General features: G+C 48.6%; 1 protein-coding gene across 2 annotated transcripts in view; it reads left to right on the top strand.

The window, feature by feature from the left end:
- The window catches only part of Bcl7a (BAF chromatin remodeling complex subunit BCL7A), a 32,429-nt gene extending 25,031 nt beyond the window's left edge, over positions 1-7,398 (top strand). For both annotated transcript variants that reach the window (XM_060382388.1, XM_021631372.2), the window contains 2 exons: positions 2,676-2,797; positions 4,429-7,398. In XM_060382388.1, the coding sequence (XP_060238371.1) occupies positions 2,676-2,797; positions 4,429-4,500 (194 nt within the window). In that variant the 3' untranslated portion in view covers positions 4,501-7,398. The remainder of the gene's footprint in view (positions 1-2,675; positions 2,798-4,428) is intronic.
- Positions 7,399-19,991: the final 12,593 nt, after the last annotated feature.

Raw genomic sequence — 19,991 nt, 5'->3', positions numbered from 1 at the left:
ATAAATAAATATTTTTTTTAAAATATAGGTCATGTTTAAGTTTTTGAGAAACTGCCATTAACATGGATTTTAAAAAGATTTATTTATTATTTATACAATATTCTGCCTGCATATATGCCTGCACACCAGAAGAGGGCACCAGATCTCATTATAGATAGTGTGAGCCACCATGTGGTTACTGTATAGGAAATTAAACTCAGGACCTTTGGAAGAACAGCCAGTGTTCTTCAGAGCCATCTCTTCAGGTCCCATCAACATGCATTTTCAAGGCAAACTGAGAAAGTTCAAGTCTGTGTCCTAAATGATCCACCAGTGACTCCCATCGAGGGTTAGTTTGTATTTGAGGGGTTGCTTTTGAGACAAGTTGTCACTATGCAGCCTAGACTGGCCTTGAACTTTTGATCCCCCTGCCCCAGCCTTGCAAATGCTAGGTTTGTAACCGTGTGCCTCCATGACTGGCCAGTTTGGGATCTGTCCATGCCGTTCCACGTAATCCTCAAAGTCACTGGACAGCGTGGCTTTGTCAACCTTGTTTTTATAGGGGTGGCGGAGATCTTAGGAAGTACCGGGTCCCGGTGTTTGAACTTAAATCTGCCTCCAGACTGACTCCTTCTGTGCCCCAGGTTGTATGTGGAGCACCATCTCGTGGCCATTAGAAAGCCCAGTGCTACATGACCGGCCACGTGAAGGCAGGCTGCTGGTGTGGGTAGTGGCAGGGCGCTGGCCCTGGTACTGGCCCTGCCCTGTCACTGTCTGCACCCCACCTGCCACAGGTGCTAGACGGCCCCTGGCTGTGTGCCACAGCACTTCATGGTTTTCGGTTCATGCCTGGGCTTTGTTCTTTACCAGTCCTCTGCCTCAGAAAGTAGGCTGTGGTTGCTTGGGCTTTTTTTCCAACATTACTATAATGCTTTTGTTTTTTTTTTGTTTTTTTGTTTGTTTGTTTGTTTTTGTTTTTTTAAACCAGGGTGAGGCCTGGAGAGATGGTTCAGCAGTTAAGAGTGGCTGAGTTAGATTCCCAGCACCCGTGTTGGGTCGCTTAGTACCACTTTGAACTCTAGTTCCCGGGGATCCGACACCGGTAGCCTCTGTGGACTCCCTCACGGAGGTGCACATACCCTTCTCCAATGATTACAAATAAAATTTAAATAAAGTCAGGGTGGCCTGTCATGGGGGCCATGTGTGAGCAGCCCAGGCCCAGATGGATTTTGTAGTGTCTCCTTCCATGCGTCCCAGAATCTCTAGATAAACTTCAATGATCCTCTTCCAAGCTCACATCACCTCTCCCAACATACACCTTCCTTCTGCCAAAAAAAAAAAAAAAAATTTGTAGGGTGAGAGGGCGACAGAGGCATGGCAAATAGCCAAGCTGATTAATATCATCAGATAAATGATTTCTTCCCAGACTCTTGTGTGTAGAGAATTTGTAAACATGTGCAAATATCTGTGCCATTGCCATCTAGAGAGATTTAAAAAAAAAATTCTATGTATATGAGGGAACACTCTAGAAAGGTGGGGCCAAGCACCTTAAAATACTGGTTACGTGTATCTTAGCTTTCGGTTGGGTTTAGCTATGCCTTCCCCCCCCCAGCGTTGGCCATTGCTTGGGTCACCAGATTCATCCTTATTGTTAAGAGAAATGTTGGGCTAGGGACAGTTCAGCTGGCAGAGTTCTCACTGGGCCAGGTATGCCCAAAGCCCTGGGTTTGGTTTGCAGCACCAGATAAACTGACTGTGGTAGTGACGTGTGGACCCCAGCACTCAGGAGGTGGAGTCCATAGGACCCAAAGTTGAAGGTCATCCTCAGCTACCCATGGCGTCTGAGGCTGGCCTAGCAGCTTTGAGACCTGTCTCAAAGGCAAAGGGTGGCAGCCAGCAAGATGACTCAACGGGTCAAGCTGCTTGTCACCAAGCCTGACAGCTTGAGTTCAATCGCCAGGCACATGGTAGGAGAGAGCTCACCACGCTGTCCTCCGACCTCCATATATGCACTGGGGCATGCAGGCATGTCCACTGAATAAACAAATGTGAGTTTTTTGTTTTCTTTCTTTCTTTATTATTATTATTATTTTTTTTAAGATTCGAGGCTGGAGAGATTTCTCAACAGTTAAGAGCATTTGCTGCTCTTGCAGAGGACCGGGCTCGGTTCCCAGCAAGCGCTTGGTGACTCAGAGCCATCTGTAACTCCAGTTGCAGGGGATCCAACGTCCTCAAGAAGCCCTGGCCCCCGCAGGCAGTAGGCACACATGTGGCACACAGACAGAGATTCAGGCACAACACCCATCCACGTGAAATAAAAATAGAAAACTTGTGGAAGAGCTTTGTTTTCAGCTCCCTCTGACGTTAGGAGAACGCTAGCTCTCTACAAAAGCCTGGTGAAGTCTCCATGGCTGTGGCTTCCCTGTTGGAGCAAGGGGACAGCCATGATTGCTGTAGTGCCAGTTGCCCAGCAGAGGGCACCAGACACTGATGAGAGAGAGAAGGAGGGTGGGAGGCCCATAGAGCCCACTTGTGGATTGCCTTGCCAGCTTGTAACCAAGAAACTTCCCAAGCTTTAGCCCCTTTAGCTCCAGAAGCCCTGAGCCACAAAACTACCCAGATCTGGGTATTTTTAGTACTTGGTACATCTACTGCTACTTCTCTTGTGTCTGAAAACAGCGTCTGTTTTTGCTCAGATGCTTCTGACGAGCAGAATTCACAGTCTTCGATGGAAAACTCAGTGAACAGCTCAGAAAAAGTGGAACGGCAGCCATCTGTGGAGTCGGGCTTGGCAGCTGAACCTTCAGCAGCCTCTCAGGTACCTGCAGCCAGGCCTCAGTGGGGTGGGGCTGGGCTTCTCCGAGGTAGCACGCTGGAATGCTGTTCCTCCATTGAGCAGCAGCTGAAAGTATAAGCCTGTGTCACCTGGGGCCACAGTGATGTGAGGGCCATGTGGTTCTGCTTCAAGAAGCCTCTGGGTGTCTGTCATTCTAGTCTCAGCTTGGTGATGGTATTTACTTGGGTCCCATGAAAGCATCCCTTCATCCTAGTGACCCCACATCCTTTAAGGAAGATACAACCTCAGAAACCTAAAGGTCAAATTATTCTTTGGAACTTTACATGTGATCCAGCCCCTACTCAGACCCCTTCTGTGTTGTACCTAAGTGTCACCATTCTTGGATTGTTCAATACAAACCCAAGGCCCAGGGGCAGGAGGCACATATGATGGAGTCTAGCCTGAGGTTCATATCCAGCCCCAGACAACTGGCGGTGCACACCAATAATCAATCCCTTGGGAACTTGAGGGAGGAGATCACAAGTTCAAAGACACCCTAGGAGACTTACTGAGATTCCATACTTCTCTGCCAAGCCTGGCCTGTGTCCCTGCTGCCTGGAATAGGACCAGCTCTTTAGTGGGTGTTGTGCTAACTATGATGAAGAGGTGCCAACCTAGGTGCAAGAAGGGCACTGGGAACCTGGGCAGTGGTGGTGCACACCTTTAATCCTAGCATTCAGGAGGCAGATCTTTGTGAGTTCGAGGCCAGCATGGTCTACAGAGTGAGTCCAGGACAACCAGTGCTACACAGAGAAACCCTGTCTTGAAAAACAAAAACAAAAGAATAAGGGCACCAGGCCTGGAGAGAAAGCTGTCTCAAACATAATAGGATGGCGGAGGGAGGGAGCCAGTCACCCAGCCTTCCCAGCCTTGGTAAGAGGTAGGCCTTGCATTTTAAAGTCAGGGAAGCAAGTGTTGGAAGCCTTGTTCCCACCAGTGGCGTACAGCTTACGGAGTAGGCTCAGGTGATGTTGGATGACACTTATATAGAGGCAGCTCAGAGAGACAGACAGACTCTAACAGCTACAGTAGGTAACAGAGGGTTGTGGCAGATGGAAGGAGGGGGCTGTAACAAAAGAAAAGACTTCTTGGGGATTCGGTGACAATAACAGACCACTTTCCTCAGAACAATGTCTACAAGTCCAGTCAACAAATGCTGAGCATCTGCCCCAAGCCAGGTGCCTACGTGTAACCTAAGGGACAGTAGTCCATGCAGCAGAACAGCTCTGGCTTTTCGGGAAACCGTCTTAGGGATAGAGGTAGGGTTGCAGAACCAAACCTTGTGCTCGGGTGCTTTCCTCTACAATGCATCACAGACAGGAGACTAGTCACAAGGGAAGCTTGGTCCAGGCTGTTTGCAGTCAAAGGCAACAGAGCTCAAAACCCACAGGGAATGGCGTGTGTGGTGGTTCAGAGTGACAGTGGTGTTAGGGCCGGTGGGCTTGGAGTGCTCTCCGAAGCGTTGGTATTTAAAGTTCTCCGTGTGTCCGGAGCCTCCTTCCTCCCCCAATAGCTCAGTTCTCTCTCTCTCTCTTCCCGCTGGCCCACCTCTGTCCTGGCTGCCCTCCCTGCTTATGCTGCCCCTGCTCACTTCTCTTCTCTCCCCCTAAAAGGACTTGGAAGGAGCACCGCCCTCTAAAAAGATGAAGCTGGAAGCCTTGCAACAGAACTCTGAAGAGATGTAGATGGCCAGTGGAACTCTTTGGTCCATGTGTCATGGCAGGTACATCAGCAGGCTTAATTCTAGACCATTGCCCAAGCGGTTCCTCTTGGGTGCGAACAGAACTAACGTTTCAAGTTTACTAAGTGCAAATCCAAGAAAAGAAAAAAAAAAACAAAAACAAACAAACAAACAAGAAAAAAACCTAGAGCGGCGGAACTTCTCAGACACTGACGATCTCTGTCTGCTGTGAAGCGAAAAACTCGAACCTTCAAGTGACTGTCCTTGGGGAGGTGGGTGGACAGCTCAGGAGTGTCTGCACACTGTCTCGGAAGCCAAGATTACATTTGTGTTGCTGCTGTATCCCCCCCACCCCCACTCCCACCCCCTCCCGCCCCACTTCTCTATTTAATGATATAAGCTATTTGAGGGTGGTGCCAATCAGGAATTTGCTTTTCATAGGGGCTTTTGACTCTTCAACCAATTCCTTCCGCTTTCTTTTTTTGTGCCTTGTACCCTAGAGGTGACCTCTGGCATGCATCCTGGTTTTTTGCATCTCTCATGGCAAACCGCTCACTTGTTTTGGTTGGCTGCTGCCCGCTTCCTGCCTCAAGACTGCTTCAGAGCTGGCAGGGCACAGCGGGCAGGAGATTAGGCACCTTCCAGTGGCTCCTGGTTCAAGTGGGCAGTGTTCGGGCACACCCTGAGCCCCAACTTCCAGGGCCCCTTGGGCTGCACATGTCAACCCCATTTCCCAAGGGCTGGCCTCCTTGGTTCAGGGCATGCCCTCACCTCCTGGGGCTGTGGAGGCTAGGGGTTGGCAAGCCACAGAGGCCCAGAGCGACATGCAAAGCCTTTAGCTTCTTCTGGCACTTCTGCCCTCTCTGCCCCTACGATAGCCACCACTGGCACTGCTCTCTCCAGGCCCTCCGAAGACAAAACGACTGACTGCAAGCTAGTCTCCTTAGGGTAGTACAGGGCTGCGGAGGTTAGGAGCAGGCGGCGGGGATAGCTGGTGCTGAACTCTCCCATGGGACATAGCTTGGATTTCAAATCCATGGAAACCTGCTGCCCTTTGTCCCTGCCCCCCCCCCAAAAAAAAATCCCAGGCGAGATGCTTCTGGCATCATGTCCTGGCTCTCAGAGGCAACAGGTGGATGGAGCCTCATTCCCAGCACGTGCTGTCGGTCTCCACCGGGGAGCGGACCCGAATGCTTGGGCCTCAAAGGCCAGAAACAAGGCACCGAAGGAACTGGGAAGATTTGCACACCCCCCAGAGAGGAGCCACCAAGGCTCCCCCTTCCCCTGCTCTCGCTTGCACGGAGACAGCTTTCTGTCACTTGGTGGAGACCCCGCCTCCTCGGACGGACTGCCCAACTGTTGAGTTCTGAGGCCTGGTTTGCTCTTAATTCCTCTACGGGACCCCTCAGACCTTAAAGCTTCCCCTACGCTTTCTTACTGCACTGGAGTTCTAACTCCCTATGAGTTGTTTGTTGGGGGGGGCGGGGTGTTTTTTGTTTTTGTTTTGTTTTGTTTGCTAACTGGTGCATATTCAGGTACCTCCTTTTGACGTGTGGATCTTTCTCCCGAACACCATGAGAAGTGTCTGCCAGGCTCCATTTTCTAAGAGTTTATGAGGGGACAGCTCCTCTTTCTTCTTTTGCTTTCAAGGGAGCTGTCTATTTCCTATACTTCAAGAAGAATCAAAATGTTCCTGAATTTTAAATACCTCATGCAAAAAATATCTCCTGAAATAAGGGAAGAAAAAAAAAAAACTTTGAAAATCTTAATGTTGAAGTTAGCAATGCTAAAATGTTTCTGTCTTTAAAATTTTATTTTTCTTTTGTACTTAGCGATTTTGCCCCTCAGGCAGGCAGTTCTGTAAGGAACTGTATTCTGCATCTTTGCTGGAAAGCAGCTAGATGTATGACCTCCAACCTATCTCAAGGTCAAGGCGGCTTTACCTCCAGATTCTAGAGTTAGGGCAACATTTTTCTTTTGCAGCAAAGCTCCATGTCGGTGAAAGATGAATTTGGATATTCATTTCTTTTTCTGGGAAACGAGAGGTTACCAGGTAAACAGCTGAGGGAAAACCCAACACCTCCATCCACAGAGCTGGCAGAGCGGCCAGGCCGCCTGCACCTCTTCTGGCCACTGCAGCCTCCCCGGACAGTCAGGAGGAGCTGACGCAGTCAAGGATGGAGACAACAGTGAGGTCCACGGTACCGAGGCTGTCATTAGTTTTTCTCTGAAGTGCCTGAAGGTAGGAATGGGCCGTTGATGAGGACCATTCGGACGCTCCCCAACGGCCGCGCCAGGCAAAGAGCCAGCAGCCCTGCACTCCACGCTGGCCAGGAAAGCCTTCCACGCGGAGCGGTCAGACTGCAAAATCCAATGTGCTTCCTTCCCTGCCACGGTCCTCTCTCTGGAGCCCGGTGGTCCCACCCCTGAACCCCTCGCCCTCGTCCCCACCACTGAATCTAAGACCTTTCATCTGGCCGAGCCACGGGCAGGGGATCCTAAGCAAATGCCTTCCGTGGACATCAGGCCCCATGGCCTAAAGGGCTCCCAGGGCAAAGTTCCCCCAGAACTTGAAGCTGGGGGAATGGCGGCTACACATTCCACAAAGTGCGGGCACTTATACCCACATCCCGGAAGGCTGTATAGACGGATTCTTAGAGGGTGGGGACTGCCCGTCATCAGACCGTGTCATGGTTTGGAATGTTAAGTATTGCCGAGGACCTGGTTAGAGGTATAAAGACCTTTTTTCACTGTTACCTAATTTTTTTTTCCTCTTACAATTTTTTTTTTTTGGTGTGTTGTACAGCAGTATAATTTTTCACTTATTTATTCCATCAGTAGATATTGTTTGTACAATGTACAATGGTTTCATTTCAGAAAATAAAAAAAGTTCAGATCATGAGTTTGGTGGCTTAGCCCGTTGTAATAAAGAATAAAATCAGGTGGATAATGAAGATCTGCTCCCTGGCTGCTCAACCTTCTTCGTACAAACCTATTAAGTTCCTTGTAAAGGCTCGGTAACACCCACCTTTAATCCCAGCACTCAGGGAGGCAGAGGCAGGTGGATCTCTGTGAGTTTGAGGCCAGCCTGGTCTACAAAGTGAGTCCAGAACAGCCAAGGCTACACAGAGTAACCCTGTCTCGAAAAACCAAAGAAATAAAACAACAGCAAACGGTTCCTTGTAGGAGACTACTGCTGGCCAGAGTTACGATAGCTGCCATTATTAAGCACCAGGTGGGTGCCAGGCAGCCACCAGACACTCCTGTTTGTGGGCGGGTGTTGCCAGCCACCTTGTGCACAAGAGTAAACAGCAAGGTTGTACCTTGTCCAGCTTTTGCAGCCAGCCAGGTAGAGCTGCATTCTAAAAGCTCTGCCTGGGAGCCAGGAGCTGTGGTGCAGGCCTGTACTCACAGCACTTGGCAGGCTGAGGATTACTCGGAGCCCCAGGCCTGGACTCCTTAGCCAACAGCAAGCTTGCCTGGGCTACATAGCAAGACCCTGTCTCAAAACAAGAGCCCTTGCCCAGTGTACGCAAGGGCATGGGTTCGGTTCTCAGCACCACACCAAGTGGAATGCTGATGCGCGCCTGCGATCTCAGTATTGGGAAGGTGGACAGGGGAATTAGAAGCTCAAGCTTTTCCCTAGCTGTATAGCAAGTTCCAGGTCAGCCTGCAGTTCCTGACACCAAATGAGGGGGGAAAAAGTCTGTTAGGGTAGCAATTCTGGTTATCAAAATACTGCCAAGGATGAGGATCAAAGGTTTGAGCCAGCTTGGACTGTACCTTTAAAAAGAGCTGAAGCCATACCTCAGTGGTTAGCAGCACTTCTGACCTTTGCACAGGACCCAGGTTCTGTTCCATGCACCCACGTGGCAGCTCCCAGCCATCTGTGACTCTGGTTCTAGGGGATCCAGCACCCTCTTCTGACCTCTTCAAGAACCAGGCTTGCTTGTGGTGCACATTCATATATATAGATCTAAAAGTATGTAAATAAGTAAGTAAAGGTATTCCGCTGGGGGCTGGTAAAGATGGCCTAGAGCGGTGGCTTTCAGCCTTCCTAACACTTCAGTACAGTTCTTAACGCCGTGACCCCAACCATAAATTAGTTCTGCTGCTACTCCATAACTGTAGTTCTGCTACTGTTACGAATCATAATGTAAACATCTGTGTTTTCCGAAGGTCTTAGGTGACCCCCAGGGATCACTGCCCCCACCCCCCGGATCTCCACCCACTAGGCTTAAAGGCTAAAGGCCTTTATCACCAAGCCTAATGAGCCGCGTTTGATTCCCGGCCCCACATGGTAGAAAGAGAGAACTGAGCTGGCACCACAGGCTGTCCTCTGACCGACACCCACCCACGGTGGCACATGCATGTCTTCACTCACGCACACAAAATAAATGTAATAAAAATAAAACTAAAGGGTTAGAAGCATGGCTTGGTTGGTAGAGTGCTTGTCTAAGCTTGAAGCATCCTGTCTTAGAGCCATATAGACAGGTGTGTGTGTGTGTATGTGCACATCCTGTAATTCCAGGGGTGGGAGGATCAGAGTTCAAGGCCATCCTCAGTTACACTTGGGTTTGAGTCAAGCCTAGGCTAAAGACCCTCTCCTCGAAAAGAAGACGTTGCACACGCACACCCAGCATCGCAGATGACTCTTGCAGGTCCAGGGAGAAGCTTGTCTTTTTTTTTTTTTTTTTTTTTTTTAGCGCTTTTGTTTTTGGGGTTTCGTTTTGTTTTGTTTTGCTTCAGGTTCTTTTTTAAGACAAGGGTTCACTCTTCAGCCAGGACTGGCCTCGTACTGCTCATTCTGTTTATCACAAGGGTGCCTGCCCCAAGCCTGAATTTTTTCCTTTTGTTTTAAAACAGGGTCTTGCTATGTAGCTGAAATTGGTTTAAAACTTGTGACCCTCCTGTCTCAGCTTCTGAAGTGTTAGGGTTGAACATATGTACATAGGCATGCCATGCCTGGCTCAAAAAAAAGACGCCCCTCCCTCCAGATCTGCGTTCCATCCTGGTCATCATTGCTGTGTTCTCCACTGCAGGAGGCTCTGACGCATAGGAGGGACCTGGGTGGGCATGGTCGGATTGCAGCCTCTTGCCTGTCACTGGGCATCAGTCACCAGTGGTCAGGCCCAAACCAGAACCATCTGGCTTGTTCTCAGTATTCCCTTGTGGACCTTTTCCTACCTGTGCAACCTCACTCCTTCCAGCCGAAACCTGGCCCTGGTCCCAGCTGGTGAGCTTAGCAAGTTTGTCCAAGAGGTCTGGGAAGGCGAACGTTTCCTCCTTGGATCTGCGTGTCCTACCCGATCCAGTCCTTTTTAATCATGCATCAGGGTTTATACCAGAATTGGTCGCTCAGCCAAAGCAGCTCCTGCTAGGGAAAGTTCAGCTGTACAAAACACAAATCACAGGGACCTTGTTTACTTAACCGGGAGTGGGGGTGGGGAGAGACCATTATCACAGCTGGTGAACACTCATGCCTTGCTTGCTGTCCCTGGATCCACACAGCTCCCATGCTCCATCTCCGAGAATCTTGCCCCTTCTCTCTCCTACCCACGTCTCTAGTCCCCAGTTCTGTTTCTGTTCCGCTTCACTTTCTCCATGGCTCTGGATCTTTCTCTCTCTCCCCCAAGACAGGATTTCTCTGTGTAGTCTTGGCTGTCCTGGACTCACTTTGTAAACCAGGCTGGCCTCGAACTCACAGAAATGCCCCTGCCTCTGCCTCCCTGAGTATTTCAGGCGTGCGCCGCAGTGCTTGGCTCTGGATGTCTCTTGACTGGAGCTGCTTTCTCTGATGTCTCCCTTCATGGAGGTTAAGTCATGCACAGAACAGTCATTTGCTGAGCACCACTGTGAACGGGTCTCTGGGTAGTTATGACTCACTCGGCAGAAAAGTGAGCCAAAGCCCAGAGGAAGATGCCCAATCTGGGTCAAGGAGTGAAGCAACTAAGACAGTGGAGAAAATCCAGGTAGACAGCCGACACACTTTTTGCCCAGTTGACTTCGCCTAGTTGTCTGGAAGGAGTAGCTGGTAGTTTCTGAGCCAAGGCTCTGCTTAACTAAGGACAGTGTTGCCAGGGAACAGCATGGACTGAAAAAGGCTGCACCAGAAGGAGAGGCAGGGCAGAAGGGAACTGGGACAATAGGCCGAGCATTGGTGAGAAGGGCCTGTGTATCCCCAGGTGAGCTGAAGATTACTATCTTGCCACCAGATAGCCGGGATTGGTCAGTGGGCTGAGAAAGGCAGACAAAAAAGCCAGAAAACTCAAGTCTGAAGCCAGGCACAGTGTCACATGCCTGTAGTCCCAGCACTGAGGAGGATCCCTGTGAGTTCAAGGCCAGCCTGGTCTACAAAGTGAGTCCAGGACAGCTAAGGCTACACAGAGAAACCCTTTCTCAAAAAGAAAAAGAAAAGAAAACAAAAAAAAACAAACAAAAACAAACCTTTTCTGTGCTAAATCAGCAATTCAGCAATGTTACAGAGGTCAGTGGTCAGTTGTCAAGTTGAGGCTAGATCTTAGATCCTATGGACTTTGTCCAGTTGCATTTCTTTCTGCCTCCACCAGGGGACTCTCTTCATCACTGTCTTTCTAATGGTTACTCTGGGCGGTCCAGTGGACATGATCCCTCCTCTAGACTACAACTATTGGTTCAGGGATGGATATATGAGCTAAAGAAGTTCAGTGAGAGTCAGCCCTGGCAATTTCAGAGGCACTGGTGAAAAGATTGCTTCTGGAGCCTATGTGCAGCTTGTTAAATGTGAATGAGGCCAACACAAAGACGGTTAGGATGAGCTTCATGAGCACAGCACTTGGGAAGCAGCTCCAGTTGTCTGTCTCCAACGTGTTGGTCCTGTGAGCCGATGAATGCCCTGGAAGGGTTAGGCCAGTATGCACACATCTTTCCTCAGGTGAGATGTCAGCCTCCATCCCAGGGCTCAGAATGTCTCTTTGATGACTCCGGCCTTGGCAGAGGTGTCCAACTCTTGAGTCCTCTTTGCCAAGTATCCAGACCAAGAAAATGGAGGGAATGTCTGCCCCTGCTCTAAATCATCCTCTTTTTAGAGCTCCCATGTGACAAGGACTTTGAAGCTTCACAGACGAGGACGAGAGAATAAACAGGATGGCGCGGACTGGATTTGGGCCGTCCACACAGCCTCTTCTTGAGTCGTCAGCACGTGGTGCTCTATGCTCCCCCTCAGGCAAGTCTGTTATGTCTTCTCGTTAGTAAAATGGGAATAGGGCCTACTGCTGATTTTTTAAAATTACGTTTTCTTTATTTGGGGGTGGGGGTTGCACATGCCACGGCCGGTATGGAGGACAGCTTACAGGATGGTTGACATTGGACTTGCCCAACCAGTGTGCCCCACCTGCTGCATAGCCTGAGCCAGACCTGTGGGATAAGTGGAGCTTCCAAGAAGCAGGCGGAGAAGAAGAAACTCTAGGGCTGAGAAGAGAACATGAACACAGGACTTCGGGGCAGATAACACATCCCAGCCCTAAGCACTGGGCTCAGGAAAGCAAGCCCTCAAAGGTACAGCCCACTGGAGACCTGTTCTTCTAATACCTCCCCCTGTTCTTCTGCTCACGGAAGAAGCAAGGTGAGGCAGCAACAGCAGGCCCTTGGTGCTACCTCTCTCTGGGATACTGGTACCCATGGATGCTATTTGGCCTGACGACATGCCTTTCTCTCTCCAGGCCTTGGAGGAAATAACAATCCGATTTGCATAAAGGAACCTCAAGAGGCCCTCCCTCACTCTGCTCAGTTCTCCCTTAGGACCACCTTGGCGATGAGCTCATCTGACCTCTTCGCAACCCGAACTGACAGTTTAAGACAGAGATTCAGCTGCTCCACTATACAACAAAAGAAACTTGAGGCCAGGTACATAACTGAGGAGGTCTGTAAACTTCAGTTATGTAAGGCCACGTTAACACCTATCCTGTTGCCAGGCCTGGTGGCACACGCCTTTAACCCCAGCACTTGGGAAGGCAGGTGCAGGTGGATCTCTGTGAGTTCAAAGCCAGCCTGGTCTACAAAGCGAATCCAGGACAGCCAAGGCTACACAGAGAAACCCTGTCTCAAAAAATCAAATAACAAACCCTAGCCTAGACTGTCATCTATTAGATGTGCAATAGCAAATCCAGCCTAGTCCCCTGTTTTTGTGAATGAAGTTTTATTAGACCACAACCATACTCATTCCCTTAGATGCTGGCCCTGCCTGCTTTCACCATATATTTGTGAAGCTTACTCATCGCAGCAGAGACTCTGCCTCCCAAAACCAAAAATATCCTCTGGCCTTTTACAGGAGTTTACTAAACCTTGGGAAAAACTACATTTTCTTATTGAAGCACCGTGTACTTGAAAGAATAATATTTAAGCTAGGAGTAGTGGGGGTATGCCTATGATCCCAGCTCTGGGGAACTTGAGGCAGGAAGATTGGGAACCCACTGTCATCCTGCCACTTTAAAAGTTAGAGGCCACCCTCGCCTAAAGGAGATCTTGACCGGTGGAAGAGCATAAAGAAGAACTTCCTGCTTCCTGTGAGCCCTCCGGTGTCAAGAGAGCTTCTTTATGTCATTCCATTGTCATGCTGATGTGTCTATGGCCTGTTTCCCAAGCCTGGCTCCAGGTCAAAGCCTGATGAGTAGCCACAGAGGATAACCTGCAACCTCAGCCAAGTGAATTCTTCAGTACCTGCCCTGTCCTCTTCAGATTGGGATTTGAATTCCTTTATACTCTAACTTGCTGTGGTCAGGTTTATGAACTCCCCCTTAACTATATGCATTGGAAATTCAATCATGCATGACCTGGTGCAGTTAAATTTCACTGGTCACATCTCAGTATCATGCTACGCTCCAAGAAAATTCCCAAATGGTGACGAAAGAGAGAGGGGACAAATAGGCATGAATCTGCAAGGCTAATGGAGTCGGAAGTTCTCCAAGTCACTGAATTTGAGTGTGTGGGAAACCACCAGCTTTACCTCGCTGTTATTCCTTCTTGTTCAATGTAAGAACGAAGTTTTACATTCTAGAAGGTGCGTTCACCAGTAACCATGCTGTGCAGCCTGTTTGAGGGTGCCACACCTCTCTGGAGTGGAACTGAGAGCTACAGAGATCATCTCACCATTTTCAGTGAGATCTTTTGAAATAAAAACTTACCATGGTGTCCGCATGTATGAATGGTACGGATGGGATCAGAGCTTGCCAAGATTTTAAATTTAGAATGAAGACACTTTTTTGCTTGCTTGTTTGGTTGGTTGGTTGGTTTTCTTTTGAGACAGGGTTTCTCTGGGTAGCCTTGGCCATCCTGGACTCGCTTTATAGACCAGGCTAGCCTCAAACTCACAGAGATCTGCCTACCTCTGCCTACCAAGTGCTGGGATCACAGGCGTGCGCCACCATGCCCAGATTAATGAAGACACTTTCAAATAAAGTCTTAAGGTTTTTAAAAGAGGTGAACCAGACTCTCGTTGGATTGTATGCTTGAAACTGGTGCACAGCTGGGTTTGGAGGCGTGCTGTCATCACAGTGCTCAGGTGCCCGAAGCAGGATGGTTACACGTTCAAGACCAGCGGCTGGAGAGATGGCTCAGTGGCTAAGAGCACTGTCTGCTCTTCTGGAAGGTGCAGTTTCAATTTCTAGCGCTCACAGGGCAGCTCATAGCTGTCTGTAACTCCAGGGGATCAGACGCCCTCACACCAATGCACATAAAATTAAATAATGGATTTTTTAAAAAGAAGCCATGACAGCCAAGACTACACAGAGAAACCCTGTCTTAAAAAAAGACAAAAAGAAGCCGTTGTGGTGGCACATGCCTGTAATCCCAACTCTCGGGGAGGTGGCTCTCCATGAGTTCGAGGCCAGCCTCATCTACAAAGTGAGCCAAGTACAGCCGAGGCTACACAGAGAAATCTTGTCTTGGAAAAAAAAAAAAAGATCAGGGCTGGAGAGGTGATTCAGTGGTTTAGAGCACTTGCTCCTACAGAGGACCCAAGTTTAGTCTCTAGAACCAGAATCAGCTCCAGAGGATTTACTGTTCTCTTCAATTGCCAGACACATATATGATGCCTGCACATACGTGCAGATGAGATACTCATACAACTATAATTAACAAAAATTCAACTTAGGCAAGGTGGCACACACCTACAGGGATTACAATCTCAACACCCGGGAAAGGTAGAAGCAGTCAGATCTCTGTGAGTTCAAGGCCAGCCTAAACCCTGTCTCAAAACAAATAAATAAATAAATAAAAATTTAAGACAAGTTCACCTAGAAGTGTGCTGCACACCTGCAATCCCAGCGCTTGAGGAGACAGAGGCAGGAGGATCACTGTGAGTTCAATGCCAGTCTGGTCTATAAAGCCAGTCCAAGACAGTCAAGGCCACACAGAGAAACCTTGTCTCGAAAAACTAAAAAACAAAACAGTTCAAGACCAGCCTAGATTGCAAAGCAAGACCCTATCAAGGGTCAGGACAGGCAATGGTGGCACACATCTTTGATCTCAGTACTCTGGAGACAGAGTCAGGCAGATCTCTTGAGTTCGAGGACAGCCTGCTCTACAGAGTGAGTTCTAGACAGCCAAGGCTACACAATGAAACCTTGTCTCCAAAAACAAACAAACAAACAAACAAAAAAACAACTCTAATTTCAAAAATGAGAGAGAATATGAGTTTATAACTCAACAATCCTAGCACATGAGAGGTGAAGGCAGGATAACCAGGAGTTCAAAATCATCTTCAGCTACATAGCAAGTTGGAGGTCAGCCTCAGATACATAAAACCCTATCTTTTGTCAAGAAAAAAAAATAAAGCATTTTTATTATTTTGTATGTATGAGTGTTTTGCCTGTTTTTGTGTCTGTGCACTATGCACATGCTTTGTGCCTGCAGAGGCCAGAAGAGGGCTTAGCTGCCCTGGAACTGAAATTACAGGCTGTGCTGGGACCAGAACCCTGGTCCTCCGTGAGGGAGGCAAGTGCTCTTAACTGCTGAGCCATCTCTCAGCCCTGGATATACATTTTGATAAAACTAAAAAGAAGTAAACTAGTCTGAACCCAAACCCACAGTTATTTATTTCTTCACTAACCTATATATCTACAAGACTGGAATTCCTTTTTTTTTTTTCTTTTCTTTCGAGACAGGATTTCTCTGTGTAGCCTTGACTGTCCTGGACTTTGTAGATCAGGCTGGCCTCAAACGCACAGCGAACTGCCTGCCTCTGCCTCCCTGAGTGCTGAGATTACAGGTGTGTGCCAGCATGTCTGGCTCTGCAGTAACATTTGTCTCCATCCCCAAGCCCCAGAGTTTCCTGTGAAGATGCACAGAATGGGGACATGGTAAGCTATGTAAATGTCTAAGGGTGCCCTGCCACAGAGGTCGTCTGGGTCCTCTTAAGATAAAGGACTTAAAAAAAAAAAAAAAAGTAAGGGACTTTTTGCAAAGGTATCAGGGTCTCTCTGGCCGGAGGTGACAACTGGAGCGAAGGGGATCCTGTTTGGCTTAGCGTATCCGACCTGCTGGAGGCTTGGACTGCCCAGCCACGCGCAGCGGATGCACCGGCGCTGAACTCTTTCTCCAAGTAGTCCCCAGAGGCAACGGCTCCCTTTCAGTTTCTTCGCTTGTTTATTTTCGAAGGGACGTTGCCAGACCACAAGGCCACCCCTGCCCTTTCATGGCTTGCTACGGAGATTTCAGGAAGAGCGAGAAGTAGAGACCCAGAAACAAATCCTTCTGCCAGCAAAGAGCTGGAAGAAGCAGCCCCAGCTGTTAGGTTGCAGGGGCTCATCCGGCAGGTGACTCAATTGCGAGGTGGCATCAGAAAGTCCCCTGAAAACCAGGAACCTGGACAATACTGACAACAAACATCCAATAAGTGATGCTGCAACAATCAGACATCTGTGCACAAAAGTAATGATCCTGGACTTGATACCTCATCACAAAATACTGCAGAAATAACCCGCAGAAGGGGCCAGAGAGATGGCTCAGTGATTAAGAGTGTATGTACTGGCTGGGCTTGGTGACCCATGCTTTTAATTTGGGAGGCAGAAGCAGGTGGAGCTCTTGGAGTTTAAGACTAGTATTATTCTTCATAGCAAGTTCAGGGAAGCCAGGGATAAACAGTGAGACCATATTTTAAAACAACGACAGAATAAAGGGGGCAGGCTTGGAGCCATGGCTCAGAGATGATTAAGGGCACTGGAGGCTCTTGCAGAGGACGTGGATTCGACTTCCAGCACCCAAATGGGAGCTCGCAAACTTCTTGTAACTCCAGTTACAGATCCAATGCTGTCTTCCGGCCTTTGTGAACAACTGTGCTCGTGTGCACACAGACACATAAATAAGTAAGTAAATATTAAAGAAAGAGAAGAAGAAAGGAAGGAAGGGAGGAAGGAAGGAAGGAAGGAAGGAAGGAAGGAAGGAAGGAAGGAAGGAAGGAAGGAAGGTAGACTCCCCAAGATGGTTCAGTGAGTAAAGGCATTTGTAGCCAACCCTGACAAACTGTGTTCAGTCTCCAGACCCAACATGTTGGAAGGAGAGAGCTGACTCCTACAAGTTGTTTTCTGATTTCCATGCATGTGACCAGGTGCTCATACACCCACACATACATAAAAATAAATCATGTTTAAAGAGAGAGAGAGAGAAAAGAAGAAGGAGAAAAGGTAAGTTTTTTTTTTTTCAATGCAGTTTATTCAGGAACCTTGAACAATCCTCGGACCCTGGGGAAAGCCAGCCCACAGCTTAAATAGCCTCTGGGTAGCCAACCCCAGCGTGCCACGTGGGCAATGCAGATAGGTCCACATACATGGAAGCAAGCCAGATCCTCAGCCTTAGCCAAATGTGGAGTTGTTTGTGACAGAGAGCACTCACCATCGGGAAGGTGGAAGGCGGAAACCAGCTCCATCTTTAAGGCGCGGCATTACGCAGCTCTCTACAGTTCCCCCTTTTTGTTTTAGACGCATCAGGCAAGAGTAGAGGTCTGATCTCTGATATTAGAAATAAATTGGGACTTTGTACCGATGTTCATTTAGGTGTCATCCACCCAAAGAGCATCAGACCCGTCCGATACCTTTTTCTCAGAGGCGGGACCCGGGGCATCAACCCGCATGCAATCAGACATGCTTTTCTCTGGGTCTGAAAAGGTAAGTTTTACAAGGGAGAGGAACACCAGACCCAGAGCCACAAAGTGAAATTCCCAGGAGGCGGTAGGCCGTCTTCTCCCCTGTTGCCAAGTGGTCCTGGGAACTGGAGACACCAGGGAGAGAAGAAAGCAAGAGACTAGAAAGCGGGTCTGAGAGTTAATCTTCATGGTCAACCTGGTTGTGTTTGGAATCTTCTAGAAGCACACACCTTTGGGTGTTTAACGGAGGGGCAGAGAGCCATTCTCAGTGTGGGTGGTGCCATCTCATGCAATGAGGATCCAGACTGAAGGAGAGAAGAAGAAGATGAACTGAGTATTTATCGCTGCCTCCTGACTTTAGAGGCACTGTGACCAGCCTCCTCACGCTCCCACCGGCACGCTTTCCCGCCCCGACAGACTATTTCTTCAAACCATGAGCCCAAGTGAACCTTTCCTTCCTTTTGCTGTTGTTGAGAAATTATCTCAAAAAATTGGAACACACTATGTTGCCAAGGATGGCTTTGAATTCCTAATCCTCCTGCCTCTGCCTCCCAAGTGCTAGGATTACATGCATGTGCCACAGTGCCAGGCTTAGGGTATCTGGTAGACCATGTTGCCCATGGATGGCAATGCTTAACCTCTTGAGTACTAGGATTAATAAATGCCAGGCTAAGCAAATGTTGACATTTATTTATTTATTTATTTATTTGTATTGGGGATTGAGTGTAGGGCTTTGTGTTCATTAGACAGGCGCTCTATGCCACTGAACCGTATCCTCACGCCCTTTTTTCACTGTCAGTTAGCTGCATGTAGTACATAGGGACCTGGGGGATCTCTGTGAGTTTGAGACTAGTTTGAAAACACTCTGTTAAGAGTGAGTTCCAGGCCAACCTGGGCTACATACCAAGACTCATCTTAAAAAAAAAAAAAAATCAGTGAAAGAGGCCAAGTATGGTGGCACACGTCTTTAATCTCAGCACTCCAGGGGCAGAGGCAAATGGACTTCTGTGAGTTTGAAGACAGCTTGGTTTATATAGTGAGTTCTGGGCCAGCCAGCACTATATAGTTAGACCATCTCAAAAGAAAAAAAAAAAAAAGAGAGAGAAGAAAGGAAAATGAAGTTGTATTACATAATTCTTGTATAAACTGAGGACAGGGGCACTCTGTGTTATAGTTAAGGGGAAGGTTTGTATTGTAGATATGAAAGAGGAAACAGCCAGAGGCATCTGGAAGAGTCCAGAGCAGAGACAGAAATAGACTGAACATGACACAGAGCAGACCTGAGGGAAGCAGCAGCAGTGCAGAGCAAGAGTGAGTGGGTGCAGAAAGGGGGAGAGAGAGCAGAAAGAGGGAGAGAGAAGCAGAGAGCGAGAATGAGAAAGGAGGGAAACACAGCATAGCAAGGATTTAGGAAAGGGAGTGGCTGTGGGGAGAGAGGCCCATGAGCTGGGACGTTTAGGGTAGAGGAGGAGGTAAGAAGAGCGAGGATGCTAACTAGCATGGACTTTGGAGTGGTACAGTAACACGGGGTCACTATGTGCTTTGGTATCCCAGTAAGCACCATAGAGAGTCATTTGTCTCTTCTGCCCTTTGGAATTTGGAGAAAAGGCATTTCCTTTGGAACTGACAATTCTAAATTTAGAAAGTTGCTGCAAAGGGATCCAAAGTGGTACCCGTAATCTGAGCACTCAGGAGTTGGAGGATCAGAAGTTCAAGACCAGCTACTACATGTATGTCTGTACCTGTGAGGTCAGGAGAGAGGGCATCAGATCTCTTGGAACTGGAATTGCAGACAGTTGTGAACCACAGTATGGGTACTGGGAATTGAACCCAGGTCCTCTAGAAAGCAGCCAGTGAATGCTCTTAACCCTTGAACCATCTTTCCAGCCCCAAGATCCTGGCTTGCAAAAACAAAATGAGGGCCTGGGGCTATGGCTCAGCAGTTAAGAAAGTGATAGGTAATCTTGGTGTCCGCACACTTAGATAGTTCCTCTCAGGCGAGGAACTGTCTTCACCAGACTGGCCTGTGGTCATGTCTGTGGGGCATCTTCTTGGTTGCTAACTGATGTGGAAGGGCCCAGCCCACTGTGGGCAGTGCCATTCCCTAAGCAGGCAGGCAGACCCAGGCTGTATAAGCTAGGTAGCTGAGCAAGCCAGGAGAAGCAAGCCAGGAAGCAGCGTTCCTCCATTGCCTCTGCCTCAGCTTCTGCCTCCTGGTTCATGTCTTAGCTTCCCCTTGATGATGGACCTGTAAGCCAAATAAGCCCTTTCCTGCCCAAGTTGCTTTTTAGCAGTGCTTTATCACAGCCATAGAAACCAAACTGGAACAGAAACTAGTGCTGAGAATGCAGAGTACTGCTGCGATGGCCCTGACAACG

The sequence above is a fragment of the Meriones unguiculatus genome, chromosome 4 (genome assembly GCF_030254825.1).
Source record: "Meriones unguiculatus strain TT.TT164.6M chromosome 4, Bangor_MerUng_6.1, whole genome shotgun sequence".
NCBI classification, from domain to species: domain Eukaryota; kingdom Metazoa; phylum Chordata; class Mammalia; order Rodentia; family Muridae; genus Meriones; species Meriones unguiculatus.
Note: the sequence above shows the minus strand (reverse complement) of the source record. Positions and strands in the feature narration are given on the sequence as shown.